General features: G+C 38.1%; 1 protein-coding gene across 1 annotated transcript in view; it reads right to left on the bottom strand.

Moving 5' to 3' along the window:
• GDA (guanine deaminase) overlaps nt 1-13,080 on the bottom strand; it is a 136,661-nt gene that overhangs the window by 61,774 nt on the left and 61,807 nt on the right. The window contains exon 3 of the mRNA XM_060100991.1: nt 11,957-12,128. Within this exon, the coding sequence (XP_059956974.1) occupies nt 11,957-12,128 (172 nt within the window). The remainder of the gene's footprint in view (nt 1-11,956; nt 12,129-13,080) is intronic.

Here is a 13,080-nt window from a genome sequence, read left to right as displayed (position 1 = left end):
CAGATTTACCCTCTATAGAAATTGGATAGTATTTAGAGGGTACAAGTCCAAAAGGACAAGGTGAGGCATAGGCTGAAAAGAAGAGGTTTAAGTGGACATCTGGCTGACCTCTGGGACCCTTGGTCATCTTCCCCAAAATGCCACATGTACTGTTTCCACCAGTCCTGGCAGGACTGAAGGACTTCTTCTGAGAGAAGATGAATGGCTCTAGAAGGAAGATGTCCTCACAATGACTTTTGGGACCCACAATTTAAAGGGCTGTTTACTACCTTCACTGTTCATCATATAATGAAGTTTACCAGTCAACAAATGCTACCCCACCCAGATCTTCTAATCAGCATCTTGGAGCATCACACTTAAATATGAATGTACATTTAAGGTTCAACGGACACTGGAGGAAAGCTACTATAAAAAAGGGGAGAGGGGAAGGAAGAAAGAATATGGATAAAATATTGGAAGAAACAGGCAATCTGTAGGTCAGAAGGAAGCTTGATTTAAAAAAAAAACAACACTATGATTAACAATCTCAAAGAAATAAAAGAAGATATTGTATCCACAAAAAAAGAACAGAATGCTGTGGAAATCAGAGAATAAGAGCTCTCCATGGGCTTCCCTGGTGGTGCAGTGGTTGGGAGTCCGCCTGCCGATGCAGGGGACACAGGTTCATGCCCCGGTCCAGGAAGATCCCACATGCCACGGAGTGGCTAGGCCCATGAGCCATGGCCGCTGAGCCTGCGCATCCGGAGCCTGTGCTCCTCAACCGGAAAGGTCACAACAGTGAGAGGCCTGCATACCGCAAAAAAAAAAAAAAAAAAAAAAAGAGCTCTCCAAAAGTAAAAATGTTAAAAATGAAATATGGGAGTCAACAGAAGGTTAAATTAGAAGACAATTTCTCAGAGAAGAAAGGTGAAAGTCAAGGATGAAAAGATAAGAAAATTATGCTCAATCTAAGAGATCTAACATTTAGAATTAAAGTTCTAAAAAAAAATTTTTTTTAAAGAACATGGAGAGGGTGAAATTGTCTGAGAAATAATACTAGTCTCTCCAAACTGAAAATCCTCATAGAACGCTCAGTTCAGTGCATGAAAAACAGAAGCCAAGTAAGGCATATAATTGTGAGATACTAAGTCTACAAGTAAAGTGAAGATTCTGAAAGGTTCCAGAGAAAGAAAACCAGTCATAGACAAATGGCAGGAATCACAATAGCACTGGCGTTATCACCAGTGATGCTGAAAACAGAACAATGGCTTTAAAATTCTGGAGGAAAGTTTTTTTTAATTTTTAAAAAATTTATTTTATTGAAGTATAGTTGATTTAAGGAGGGAAGTTATTTTAAAGTAGAATTTTATACCCTGGTAAATTATCAGTCAAGTGTGAAAATAGAATAGAGATATGATTAGATACACAAAATCTTGAATGTTTTTCTCCTTTAAGAGCTTAGTAAGCTCCTAGAAGATGTGTTTTTAAAAATGTGAGAGTAATGCAAAGAAAAAGAACTTCTTAGGTCCAGAAAATGGGAATTAAACACAGAGGAGAACCAAAGGGAATGCCCAGATTATAGCAGTGCCAGAGACAATCCCGACCAGAGTGAAACAAAGGAATAGAAGGCAGTGGGAAGATTTTGAGAAAGAAATCAGAACTGATATTGCCTGACTTCTCTGAGCACTTGGAAGAGTACTGATTGACCTGAGCGGGGTCTGTCTTAAGCAGAAGCTTCTTCTTCTTCTTCTCTTTTAAAATTTTAAGACATTTTTAAAGAGCAGTTTTAGGTTCACAGCAAAATTGAGAGGAAGGTACAGAGATTTCCCATATGCCCCCAGCCCCCACACACAGCAGAAGCTTTTTAATGTGCAGAGGAAAAACTGCACTGGAGTTCTTGCTTCTTGCATATTATGACCTGTGTGACCTTGAGAAAGTTGCTTTACATTCTCAACATCAGTTTCCTCATTTGTGAAATAAGAGGACTCTTGACTAGAATGGGGTTGTATTAGAAACGTGAACATCTGCAGAAGGAAAATAATTTGGACTTAAAGTAATAGGGAAGAACATGCCGTATCCTAGCAGCCTCTATTCGGCTTCAGCCAACTGTTAAAAAAACAACAACAAAAAAGAGACACCAGTGATGTCAATTAGTAATGAAGGGCAAGAGAATTAGGAAAACTGGATTTTTATGTCAATCTTTTCAAATGTTAAGACACTTTGCACATGAAAAAAAAATATTTCTGGCTGCAAGTAAAGGATGTTTATATAGCCTGTCACCTATAGAAAAGGATGTGCTAGCTTGCTACCATAATCACACACCCAAGAGAAAAGTTAACACCATGACAGAGGCATCAAATTCAATCTCCAGCAACCAGAAAAGTGCCTGGATCCTCATGTGTGCCTAGTAAATATTGTTGAATGAAAACATGAGGAATCAGACTTACTAAAGCAACAAGAGGCATAAAATGATCTAAAATAAGCATTGTTACGTGCATAGAATAGGACATTGTATCCTTGACAGAGGAACAGGCTACTGTAACAGTGAGAGTGAATTAATAACTTGCCAATTTGGGCCACTGGCATTCTCTAAGAATGTAGTGCAAAAGTATACACAGAAGTTTCACTATTTTTCTAAGAAGAGTTGCTGAAAGAAAGAACAGATTGGAGGGAAGAATATACTAAGAGCATGGGAAATGGGGTGGGGGGGGTGGCAGAGAAAATAAATGAGCATGCATGCACAAGAAAGAGAGAGAGAGAAGGAAATTCATTTTCCAGAACAGAAGTAATACTATATTAAAGAAAATGGACTGAAAAAAACAAAAACATATCTATAAGTGAAATTTCAGAACCTCAACAATGAAGAAAATCCTGAAGGCCAGCAAATTAGCTAGAAGGGAATGAGAATGAGATTGACATCAGCACACTGGATGCTGGTGGGAAAATCATTTTAAAGAGAATTCTCTCTGTAGCTGAAGTGCATCATTCAAGAGTCAGAAAAAACTAAAACCATTTTTGGTAGTTCAAGGATTTGGGTTGTTTGTCACCCACCTTATTGGAAAAGATTATCATCATCTAAGAAAATAAATCCAAAACAAAGAGGATCCAAATTGAAAACATTTTAGACATCCACCAGAGGGCAGACAGTAGAAGCAAGAAGAACTACAATCCTGCAGCCTGTGGAACAAAAACCACATTCACAGAAAGATAGACAAGATGAAAAGGCAGAGGGCTATGTACCAGATGAAGAAACAAGATAAAACCCCAAAAAACAACTAAATGAAGTGGAGATAGGCAACCTTTCAGAAAAAGAATCAGAATAATGATAGTGAAGATGATCCAGGACCTTGGAAAAAGAATGGAGGCAAAGATGGAGAAGATGCAAGAAATTTTTAACACAGACCTAGAAGAATTAAAGAACAAACAAACAGAGATGAACAATACAATAACTGAAATGAAAAATACACTAGAAGGAATCAATAGCAGAATAACTGAGGCAGAAGAATGGATAAGTGACCTGGAAGACAGAATGGTGGAATTCACTCCTGCAGAACAGAATAAAGAAAAAAGAAGGAAAAGAAATGAAGACAGCCTAAGAGACCTCTGGGACAACATTAAACGCAACACCATTCGCATTATAGTGGTCCCAGAAGGAGAAGAGAGAGAGAAAGGACCCGAGAAAATATCTGAAGAGATTATAGTCAAAAACTTCCCTAACGTGGGAAAGAAAATAGCCACCCAAGTCTAGGACGCGCAGAGAGTCCCACACAGGATAAACCCAAGGAGGAACACACCGAGACACATAGTAATCAAATTGGCAAAAATTAAAGACAAAGAAAAATTACTGAAAGCAGCATGGGAAAAATGACAAATAACATACAAGGGAACTCCCATAAGGTTAACAGCTGGTTTCTCACCACAAACTCTACAAGCCAGAAGGGAGTGGCATGGTAAAGTGATGAAAGGGAAGAACCTACAACCAAGATTACTCTACCCAGCAAGGATCTCATTCAGATTCGATGGAGAAATCAAAAGCTTTACAGACAAGCAAAAGCTAAGAGAATTCACCACCACCAAAACAGCTCTACAACAAATGCTAAAGGAACTTCTCTAAGTAGGAAACACAAGAGAAGAAAATGACCTACAAAAACAAACCCAAAACAATTAAGAAGATGGTCATAGGAACATACATATCGATAATTACCTTAAATGTGAATGGATTAAATGCTCCAACTAAAAGACACAAGCTTGCTGAATGGATATAAAAACAAGACCCCGGGCCTCCCTGGTGGCGCAAGTGGTTGAGAGTCCGCCTGCCGATGCAGGGGATACGGGTTCGTGCCACGGTCTGGGAGGATCCCATATGCCGCGGAGCGGCTGGGCCCGTGAGCCATGGCCGCTGGGCCTGCACGTCCGGAGCCTGTGCTCCGCAACGGGAGAGGCCACAACAGTGAGAGGCCCACATACCGCAAAAAGAAAAAAAAAAAAAAAAAAAAAAAACAAGACCCATATATATGCTGTCTACAAGAGACCCACTTTAGACCTAGGGACACATACAGACCGAAAGTGACGGGATGGAAAAGGTATTCCATGCAAATGGAAATCAAAGCTGGAGTAGCAATACTCATATCAGATAAAATAGACTTTAAAATAAAGAATGTTACAAGAGACAAGGAAGGACACTACATAATGATCAAGGGATCAATCCAAGAAGATATAACAATTATAAATATTTATGTACCCAACATAGGAGCACCTCAATACATAAGGCAACTGCTAACAGCTATAAAAGAAAATTGACAGTAACATAATAATAGTGGGGGACTTTTAACACCTCACTTACCCCAATCGACAGATCATCCAAAATGAAAATAAATAAGGAAACAGAAGCTTTAAATGACACAATAGACCAGATAGATTTAATTGATATTTATAGGACATTCCATCCAAAAACAGCAGATTACACTTTCTTCTCAAATGCTCATGGAACATTCTTCAGGATAGATCACGTCTTGGGTCACAAATCAAGCCTCAGTAAATTAAGAAAATTGAAATCATATCAAGCATCATTTCTGACCACAACACTATGAGATTAGAAATGAATTACGAGGAAAAAAACCATAAAAAAACACAAACACATGGAGGCTAAACAATACGTTACTAAATAACGAAGAGATCACTGAAGAAATCAAAGAGGAAATCAAAAAATACCTAGAGACAAATGACAATGAAAACAAGACGATCCAAAACCTATGCAATGAAGCAAAAGCAGTTCTAAGAGGGAAGTTTATAGCTATACAAGCCTACCTCAAGAAACAAGAAAAATCTCAAATCAACAATCTAACCTTACACCTGAAGGAACTAGAGAAAGGAGAACAAGCAAAACCCAAAGTTAGCAGAAGGAAAGAAATCATAAAGATCAGAGCAGAAATAAATGATATAGAAACAAAGAAAATAATAGCAAAGATCAATAAAACTAAAAGCTCATTCTTTGAGAAGATAAACAAAATTGATAAACCATTAGCCAGACTCATCAAGAAAAAGAGGGAGAGGATTCAAATCCATAAAATTAGAAATGAAAAAGGAGAAGTTACAACAGACACTGCAGAAATATAAAGCATCCTAAGAGACTACTACAAGCAACTCTATGCCAATAAAATGGACAACCTGGAAGAAATGGACACATTCTTAGAAAGGTATAAACTTCCAAGACTGAACCAGGAAGAAATAGAAAATATGAACAGACTAATCACAAGTAATGAAATTGAAACTGATTAAAAATCTTCCAAAAAAAAAAATCTTCCAACAAACAAAAGTCCAGGACCAGATGGCTTCACAGGTGAACTCTATGAAACATTTAGAGAAGACTTAACACCCATCCTTCTCAAACTCTTCCAAAAAATTGCGGAGGAAGAAACACACCCAAACTCATTCTATAAGGCCACCATAACCCTGATACCAAAACCAGACAAAGATACTACAAAAAAAGAAAATTACAGACCAATATCACTGATGAATATAGACGCAAAAATCCTCAACAAAACACTAGCAAACAGAATCTAACAACACATTAAAAGGATCATACAACATGATCAAGTGGGATTTATCCCAATAATGCAAGGATTCTTCAATATATGCAAATCAGTCAATGTGATACACCATATTAACAAATTGAAGAATAAAAACCATATGATCATCTCAGTAGATGCAGAAAAAGCTTTTGACAAAATTCAACACCCATTTATGATAAAAACTCTCCAGAAAGTGGGCACAGAGGGAACCTACCTCAACATAATAAAGGCCATATACAACAAACCCACAGCAAACATCATTCTCAATGGTGAAAAATTGAAAAATTTCCTCTAAATCAGGAACAAGACAAGGATGCCCACTCTCACCACTATTATTCAACATAGTTTTGGAAGTCCTAGCCACGGCAATCAGAGAAGAAAAAGAAATAAAAGGAATACAAATTGGAAAAGAAGAAGTAAAACTGTCACTCTTTGCAGATAACATGATACTATACATAGAGAATCCTAAAGATGCCACCAGAAAACTACTAGAGCTAATCAATGAATTTGGTAAAGTTGCAGGATACAAAATTAATGCACAGAAATCTCTTGCATTCCTATACACTAATGATGAAAAATCTGAAAGAGAAATTAAGGAAACACTCCCATTTACCACTGCAACAAAAAGAATAAAATACCTAGGAATAAACCTACCTAAGGAGACAAAAGACCTGTATGCAGAAAATTATAAGACACTGATGAAAGAAATTAAAGATGATACCAACAGATGGAGAGATATACCATGTTCTTGGATTGGAAGAATCAATATTGTGAAAATGACTATACTACCCAAAGCAATCTACAGATTCAATGCAATCCCTATCAAATTACCAATGGCATTTTTTACAGAACTAGAGCAAAAAATCTTAAAATGTGTATGGAGACACAAAAGACCCTGAATAGCCAAAGTAGTCTTGAGGGAAAAAAAACAGAGCTGGAGGAATCAGACTCCCTGACTTCAGACTATGCTACAAAGCTACAGTAATCAAGACAATATGATACCGGCACAAAAACAGAAACATAGATCAATGGAACAAGATAGAAAGCCCAGAGATAAACCCAGGCACCTTTGGTCAACTAATCTATGACAAAGGAGGCAAGGATATACAATGGAGAAAAGACAGTCTCTTCAATAAGTGGTGCTGGGAAAACTGGACAGCTACATGTAAAAGAAGGAAATTAGAACACTCCCTAACACCATACACAAAAATCAACTCAAAGTGGATTAGAGACCTAAATGTAAGACAGGACACTAAAACTCTTACAGGAAAACATAGGAAGAACACTCTTTGACATAAATCAGAGCAAGATCTTTTTTGATCCACCTCCTAGAGAAATGGAGATAAAAACAAAAATAGACAAATGGGACCTAATGAAACTCCAAAGCTTTTGCACAGCAAAGGAAACCATAAACAAGACGAAAAGACAATCGTCAAAATGGGAGAAAATATTTGCAAATGAATCAATGGACAAAGGATTAATCTTCAAAATATATAAACAGCTCATGCAGCTCAATATTAAAAAAACAACCCAATCCAAAAATGGGCAGAAGACCTAAATAGACATTTCTCCGAAGAAGACATACAGATGGCCAAGAGGCACATGAAAAGCTGCTCAACATCACTAATTATTAGCGAAATGCAAATCAAAACTACAATGAGGTACCACCTCACACCAGTTAGAATGGGCATCATCAGAGAATCTACAAGCAACAAATGCTGGAGAGGGTGTGGAGAAAAGGGAACCCTCTTGCACTGCTGGTGGGAATGTAAATTGATACAGCCATTATGGAGAACAGTATGGAGGTTCCTTAAAAAAATAAAAATAAAATTACCATATGATCCAGCAATTCCACTACTGGGCATATACCCAGAGCAAACCATAATTCAAAGACACATGCACCCCAATGTTCACTGCAGCACTATTTACAATAGCCAGGTCATGGAGGCAACCTAAATGCCCATCAACAGACGAATGGATAAAGAAGAAGTGGTACATATATACAGTGGAATATTACTCAGCCATAGAAAGGAACGAAACTGGGTCATGTGTTGAGACATGGATGGATCTAGAAACTGTCATACAGAGTGAAGTAAGTCAGAAAGAGAAAAACAAATATCGTATATTAACGCATATATGTGGAACCTAGAAAAATGGTACAGATGAACTGGTTTGCAGGGCAGAAATTGAGACAAAGAAGTAGAGGACAAACATATGGACACCAAGGGGGGGAAGTGGCCAGGGGGTGGTGGTGTGATGAATTGGGAGATTGGGATTGATATGTATACACTGAAGTGTATAAAACTGATAACTAATAAGAACCTGCTGTATAAAAAAATTAAATTAAATTTAAAAAAACATTTTAAATTAAATGTATGTAGATGGCAAAGAAAAAAAACAAGGAACTAAAATTTCACGTGATGTAACACAGGACATGGTGAGGGGGCTGCATCTTGAAGGGAAGACTATTTAAGTTTCTTGTCTTATTATGTGGGAGACTATAGAGGAAAATGATACAAGACTTGTTTAACACTTTTAACAACCTAATCTAGCAGATATTTTAAAAAGTCATATTGACAGAGAAAACACAGTCTGTTTAAAAATGTGTAGAATAATCATAAAAATTGACCTTTTATTGGGTCATAAAATAACAGTAAACTAATTCCCAAGAAAATTAACCACACACGTTACATTTACTAAGCAAAATAAAATGAAACTCAAAATTAAAACAGAAGTGTAATCTGACATTTTCTAAATTCTCAACACTTTAAACACCTTTCTAAAACAGGGGCTTGAAGAAGGAGATCAAAATGGAAAATTTCAGCTAATTAGCAACAATGACAATGGAAGTACTACCCAGCCACCAACAGCAAGTCCTTCCTCTGAGTCAGTGGGGAAAACACTTCTCATACAGAAAAGCTTCTAGATGAGAAACTGCAGTTTCAAATTGGACTGGAACAAACTAAAAGAATAGAAAGTTCAAGAATCGGCCCAAATTACATTTAAGGGACAGGACAGGGAGAGCCCATAGAGGAGGGGAAAAAAAGGAAGGAAGAGAGGGAAGGAGGGGGAGAAGAAAGAACCCCAAAGCTACTCCTGTTGGTTCCCACTGCGTTCAGCCACATGTGTGTGACTTATGTAGTTAAAAAAGTAAGGAAAGGGGCTTCCCTGGTGGCGTGGTGGTTGGGAGTCCGCCTGCCCATGCAGGGGATGTGGGTTCGTGCCCCGGTCCGGGAGGATCCCACATGCCGCGGAGCGGCTGGGCCCGTGAGCCATGGCCGCTGAGCCTGTGAGTCCGGAGCCTGTGTTCCACAATGGGAGAGGCCACAACAGGGAGAGGCCCGCGTACCGTAAAAAAATAAAAAATAAAAAAAATAAAAAGTAAGGAAAGAATTTGGCTGAAAAATCTTACTAGGTAAGCCGTCTAAAATGCAGCTACTTTTCTTCTTCGCATGTTATATGTTTGGGTTCCCGGGCATCTGCTCCACCCTAGTTTCTCATAAGCTTTTGAGAGGGCTTTTCCATTAATGATGACTTTCCAATTTATAAAGAAATCTATCAGGAATAACATCAAAATATTGGCTGTGCTTCCCAACCTTTCCCCTGCTTTCAATTCTTGATAAGAATTGTCAATTCTTGAGACCAAGCCTTTTGAGCTCAAAATAGATTGCAAACTACTACTGAGCTTCAGCGCCAGTATCAACAGGCCCCTTAACAATTTCCATGAGCTAAAACAGGGGAAAAGAGTGGCCTGAATCCTTGTCTTTTCACCTGTACTTTAATGACCTGACACCTCTTTGGAATTAGTTGAATTTATCTGCTGAATTTGACAACCCCATAGAGTAAGCATATTCATTCTATTATCCAGGAGAATATTTGCAACCAGTTTGTCTTGGCATATTTACCAAGAATCTCACTCTCCAGTCCCTTGACTATAATCTATATAATATACAGATTCCTGAACTTTCGAGTCTTTTTGGTTCATTCCAGTCCAAAGTCCAATTTGAAACTGCAATCTCTCACCCAGTTTGCAATGTTTAAAGGGTGATATTCCAGGACTGACTTACTGGGATTTTTTTCTTAACAATCTTAGGAGATGTTTGCTAATATATACTTTAAATTACTTTCAGATTAAATAATCACTGTCAAAATCTGTGGTGCAAAATTCTGGGGTCTGGCTTGCCCATTTCTTGAAGAATAGATCCAGGACTGTTTTCTGAGGCAGAAAATAAAAAACAAAACAAAAAATGTCTTGGTTCATGGGTACTGCCTTAGCACCCCCTTTGCATTGCCACAGGCAGTCTTCAGCCTTAGGGACAGGTTCTAGTTAACAAATCTCAACTTTCTTAAACAAATGTCAATTATACTCTCAGCTCATCCAGCTCTTAAAGTCTATGGGCCTGCTCATAATCAGAAACAGAGGATGTGTACGCCGAAAATACTTGTAGAGAATAACACCTATTTTGTACTCACTGACATCAAATACTTTGATTTCCCTCTCTGGGTCAGTTAAAGCCAAATGTGTGACAAATCCTAACAAGTGCATGGACCCCCATGGTATACATTTACCTCTTGGCTTTATTTTATTTTTCCTCCTCCTTTTTTTTCCTTTGCTGTGATTTCATGACTCATTTTCTTCTCTTGTATACAATGCAATTTTAAGATATCTCTAACCCTTTTCAGAACAATGCAAGGTATAAATAAATTTTGAGAATAAAAAGATTTGATGTGGTTAACACAATTCATTAACACAATGCACTAGCAACTTCCAACACAGGCTTAGTCCTTCTCAGTTTTCCTGGTGTCATGTGGATCCGTGCTAAATATGTAAAGTCCACAATTACACTGAATTTATAACTAAGCAAGGCAAGTATATAAATGATAGCACTTGCTTTTACTCTTTAAGGCTTGGATGATGCAAGATCTGGGAACCTGGCAGGGTGGCTAGGTCACTGTATAAGGCTTATAATATTATCACCCTCACACCATTACTTTAAGAGAAAAACCATCAGTGGGTCCAATAAAAATGCAGGAATGTTCAGACTAAGTATGCTAGATAACAAGAGTTAGCGGTCAGATAGGATATTTGCAGCTTTAATTCTCAGCTGCAGAAGTTATTTCTGGCTGCTGAGTGGACTGGGCATAGGGTTGGAGTAGAATAAAGGGAACTGATTTTCCTGATAGAGTGGAAGGAAGGACATTTCAGGGCCTTTAGTTGGCACACACCACAGCCACTGTTCTCTGACTGAACTAGCTCCATAGCTCCCTCTACTGGGTTAATGCTCATCACATTCCCGCAGGCCCTGCAAGAGGGGACCATCCTATTTTCCTTCCTTTCCAAGCTACCAAAATAATGTGATACCCTTCTCACTATAACTTGAAAGTTTAATTTTAGATTTCCTTGGGAATTTTGTAAAGCAAATACATATGTCAGGCACTATTTTAAGAGCTTAACAAATATTAACTCCCTTAATTATCATAACAATCCTAACAAGTAGGTACTATCATTATCTCTGTTTTTTTACAAATGGGGAAAATGAGTCACAGAACTTTCTAAAGGTTACACAGCTATTCCATATGGTACCTAGAACAGCACTGTGGATTGGCAAGAGTAAAGGGACACACATATGCATTAAACCCAAATTTAGTAAAGTAAAATGAGAAGTGAGAGTGATGAGAACCCAGGGGATTTGAGGATTTAGATTCAAGCTGTCTCTTTGCTAGTGGCTAGCTATGCAGGTGAAGTGGTCAGAAACTCACTGAGCTGTGAAAGAACTGAAAAAGTCTGTACAGTCTATTATAGCCTTAACTGCCTATTTTTAATAACTTAAATCTGCCCCCAAGAAATGGATGTTTCTATAGATGACTGAACACAATGCACCAATACTCATAAGCAGGATACTTACAACAACTCTGGTATATACTTCTTCAGCAAAGTCGATGCTCTGGAATTTGTGTTCTGTAGGAAATGTGTACTTGGTCAGCCACTCCAAAAGTGGGAGGTCTACGTTACTCCCGGCCAAACAGTACTGAGGGGCATGGATGTGTGTATCAACCAGCCCAGGCATGAAGAACTCACTGGAAATTAAGATAAGGAGAAAAGAATTTAATAACATCTTTAGTCATTTTCCATATCTTTAAATCACATTTTCTCTATACAGTGATTTAACTGTTTACTCCACCCAGGTTTAGAGTCAATGCAATCAGATGAATGTAAATTATTCTATTATTTAGAGATCAGAAAATAAAAATGAAACTCTGCTAGGAGAGGTAACAGTCCTAAATTGGAATGTCTTGGTATAAAGTTTACCAGAGATCATGAAAGGAGGAAAAAGCACAGCACTGAGCAGAAGCAAAGCAGTCGTTGCACAAGAAATGTGTGAAGCTACAGTTTAATCGTATGACTTTGTTCTCACAATTGGGGGTTGTAGGACAGAGGGCAAAGATGAGAGAGGAGGTCAAAACTTCTAGAGCCATGATGAGGAATTACACACAAGTCACTAAGGATGACTGATGATGAGAAACAGAATGGCCACAATTTTAGTCCCAATGGTCACCTTGACCTTGGCTGACTGCAAGAAATCTAGTCCTGTCCCATGTGATGGAGGGGCTGAGTTCTGAAACAGAAGCAACAAAAGCAAACTGAGGCTGGTTAGGGAAGGGCAATCTGAGAAGACGAGAGTGTCAGTGGGTGAGTGGTATAAATAGTTAAGTGAAGATACAGGTGCAATGCTATGACAACCATGCTCCACATGTTTCTGATCACTCCACTGTTCCACCCATCAATTTTCCTATTTCTATTAACTCTTATAACAGCGAGTCCTAGAACGATGTTTTTTAGAGTTTTCAGAGGCACTGCCCACAGAATTGAGGCAGCCCAATGCTAATAGACACTTAAAGCTTTTCTAAAGAAATAATCTGGTTCACTGGTGTCTATTGTCTAATTGCATCCAAGCAGATATTTGTTAAAATACAGTATGCACCACCACCACCACCATCACCGCAAGGAAATATTAGTTACATTTTTATA

This window comes from Mesoplodon densirostris, chromosome 6 (assembly GCF_025265405.1).
Source record: "Mesoplodon densirostris isolate mMesDen1 chromosome 6, mMesDen1 primary haplotype, whole genome shotgun sequence".
Lineage (NCBI taxonomy): Eukaryota > Metazoa > Chordata > Mammalia > Artiodactyla > Ziphiidae > Mesoplodon > Mesoplodon densirostris.
This window is presented reverse-complemented; position numbering and strand designations above follow the sequence as displayed.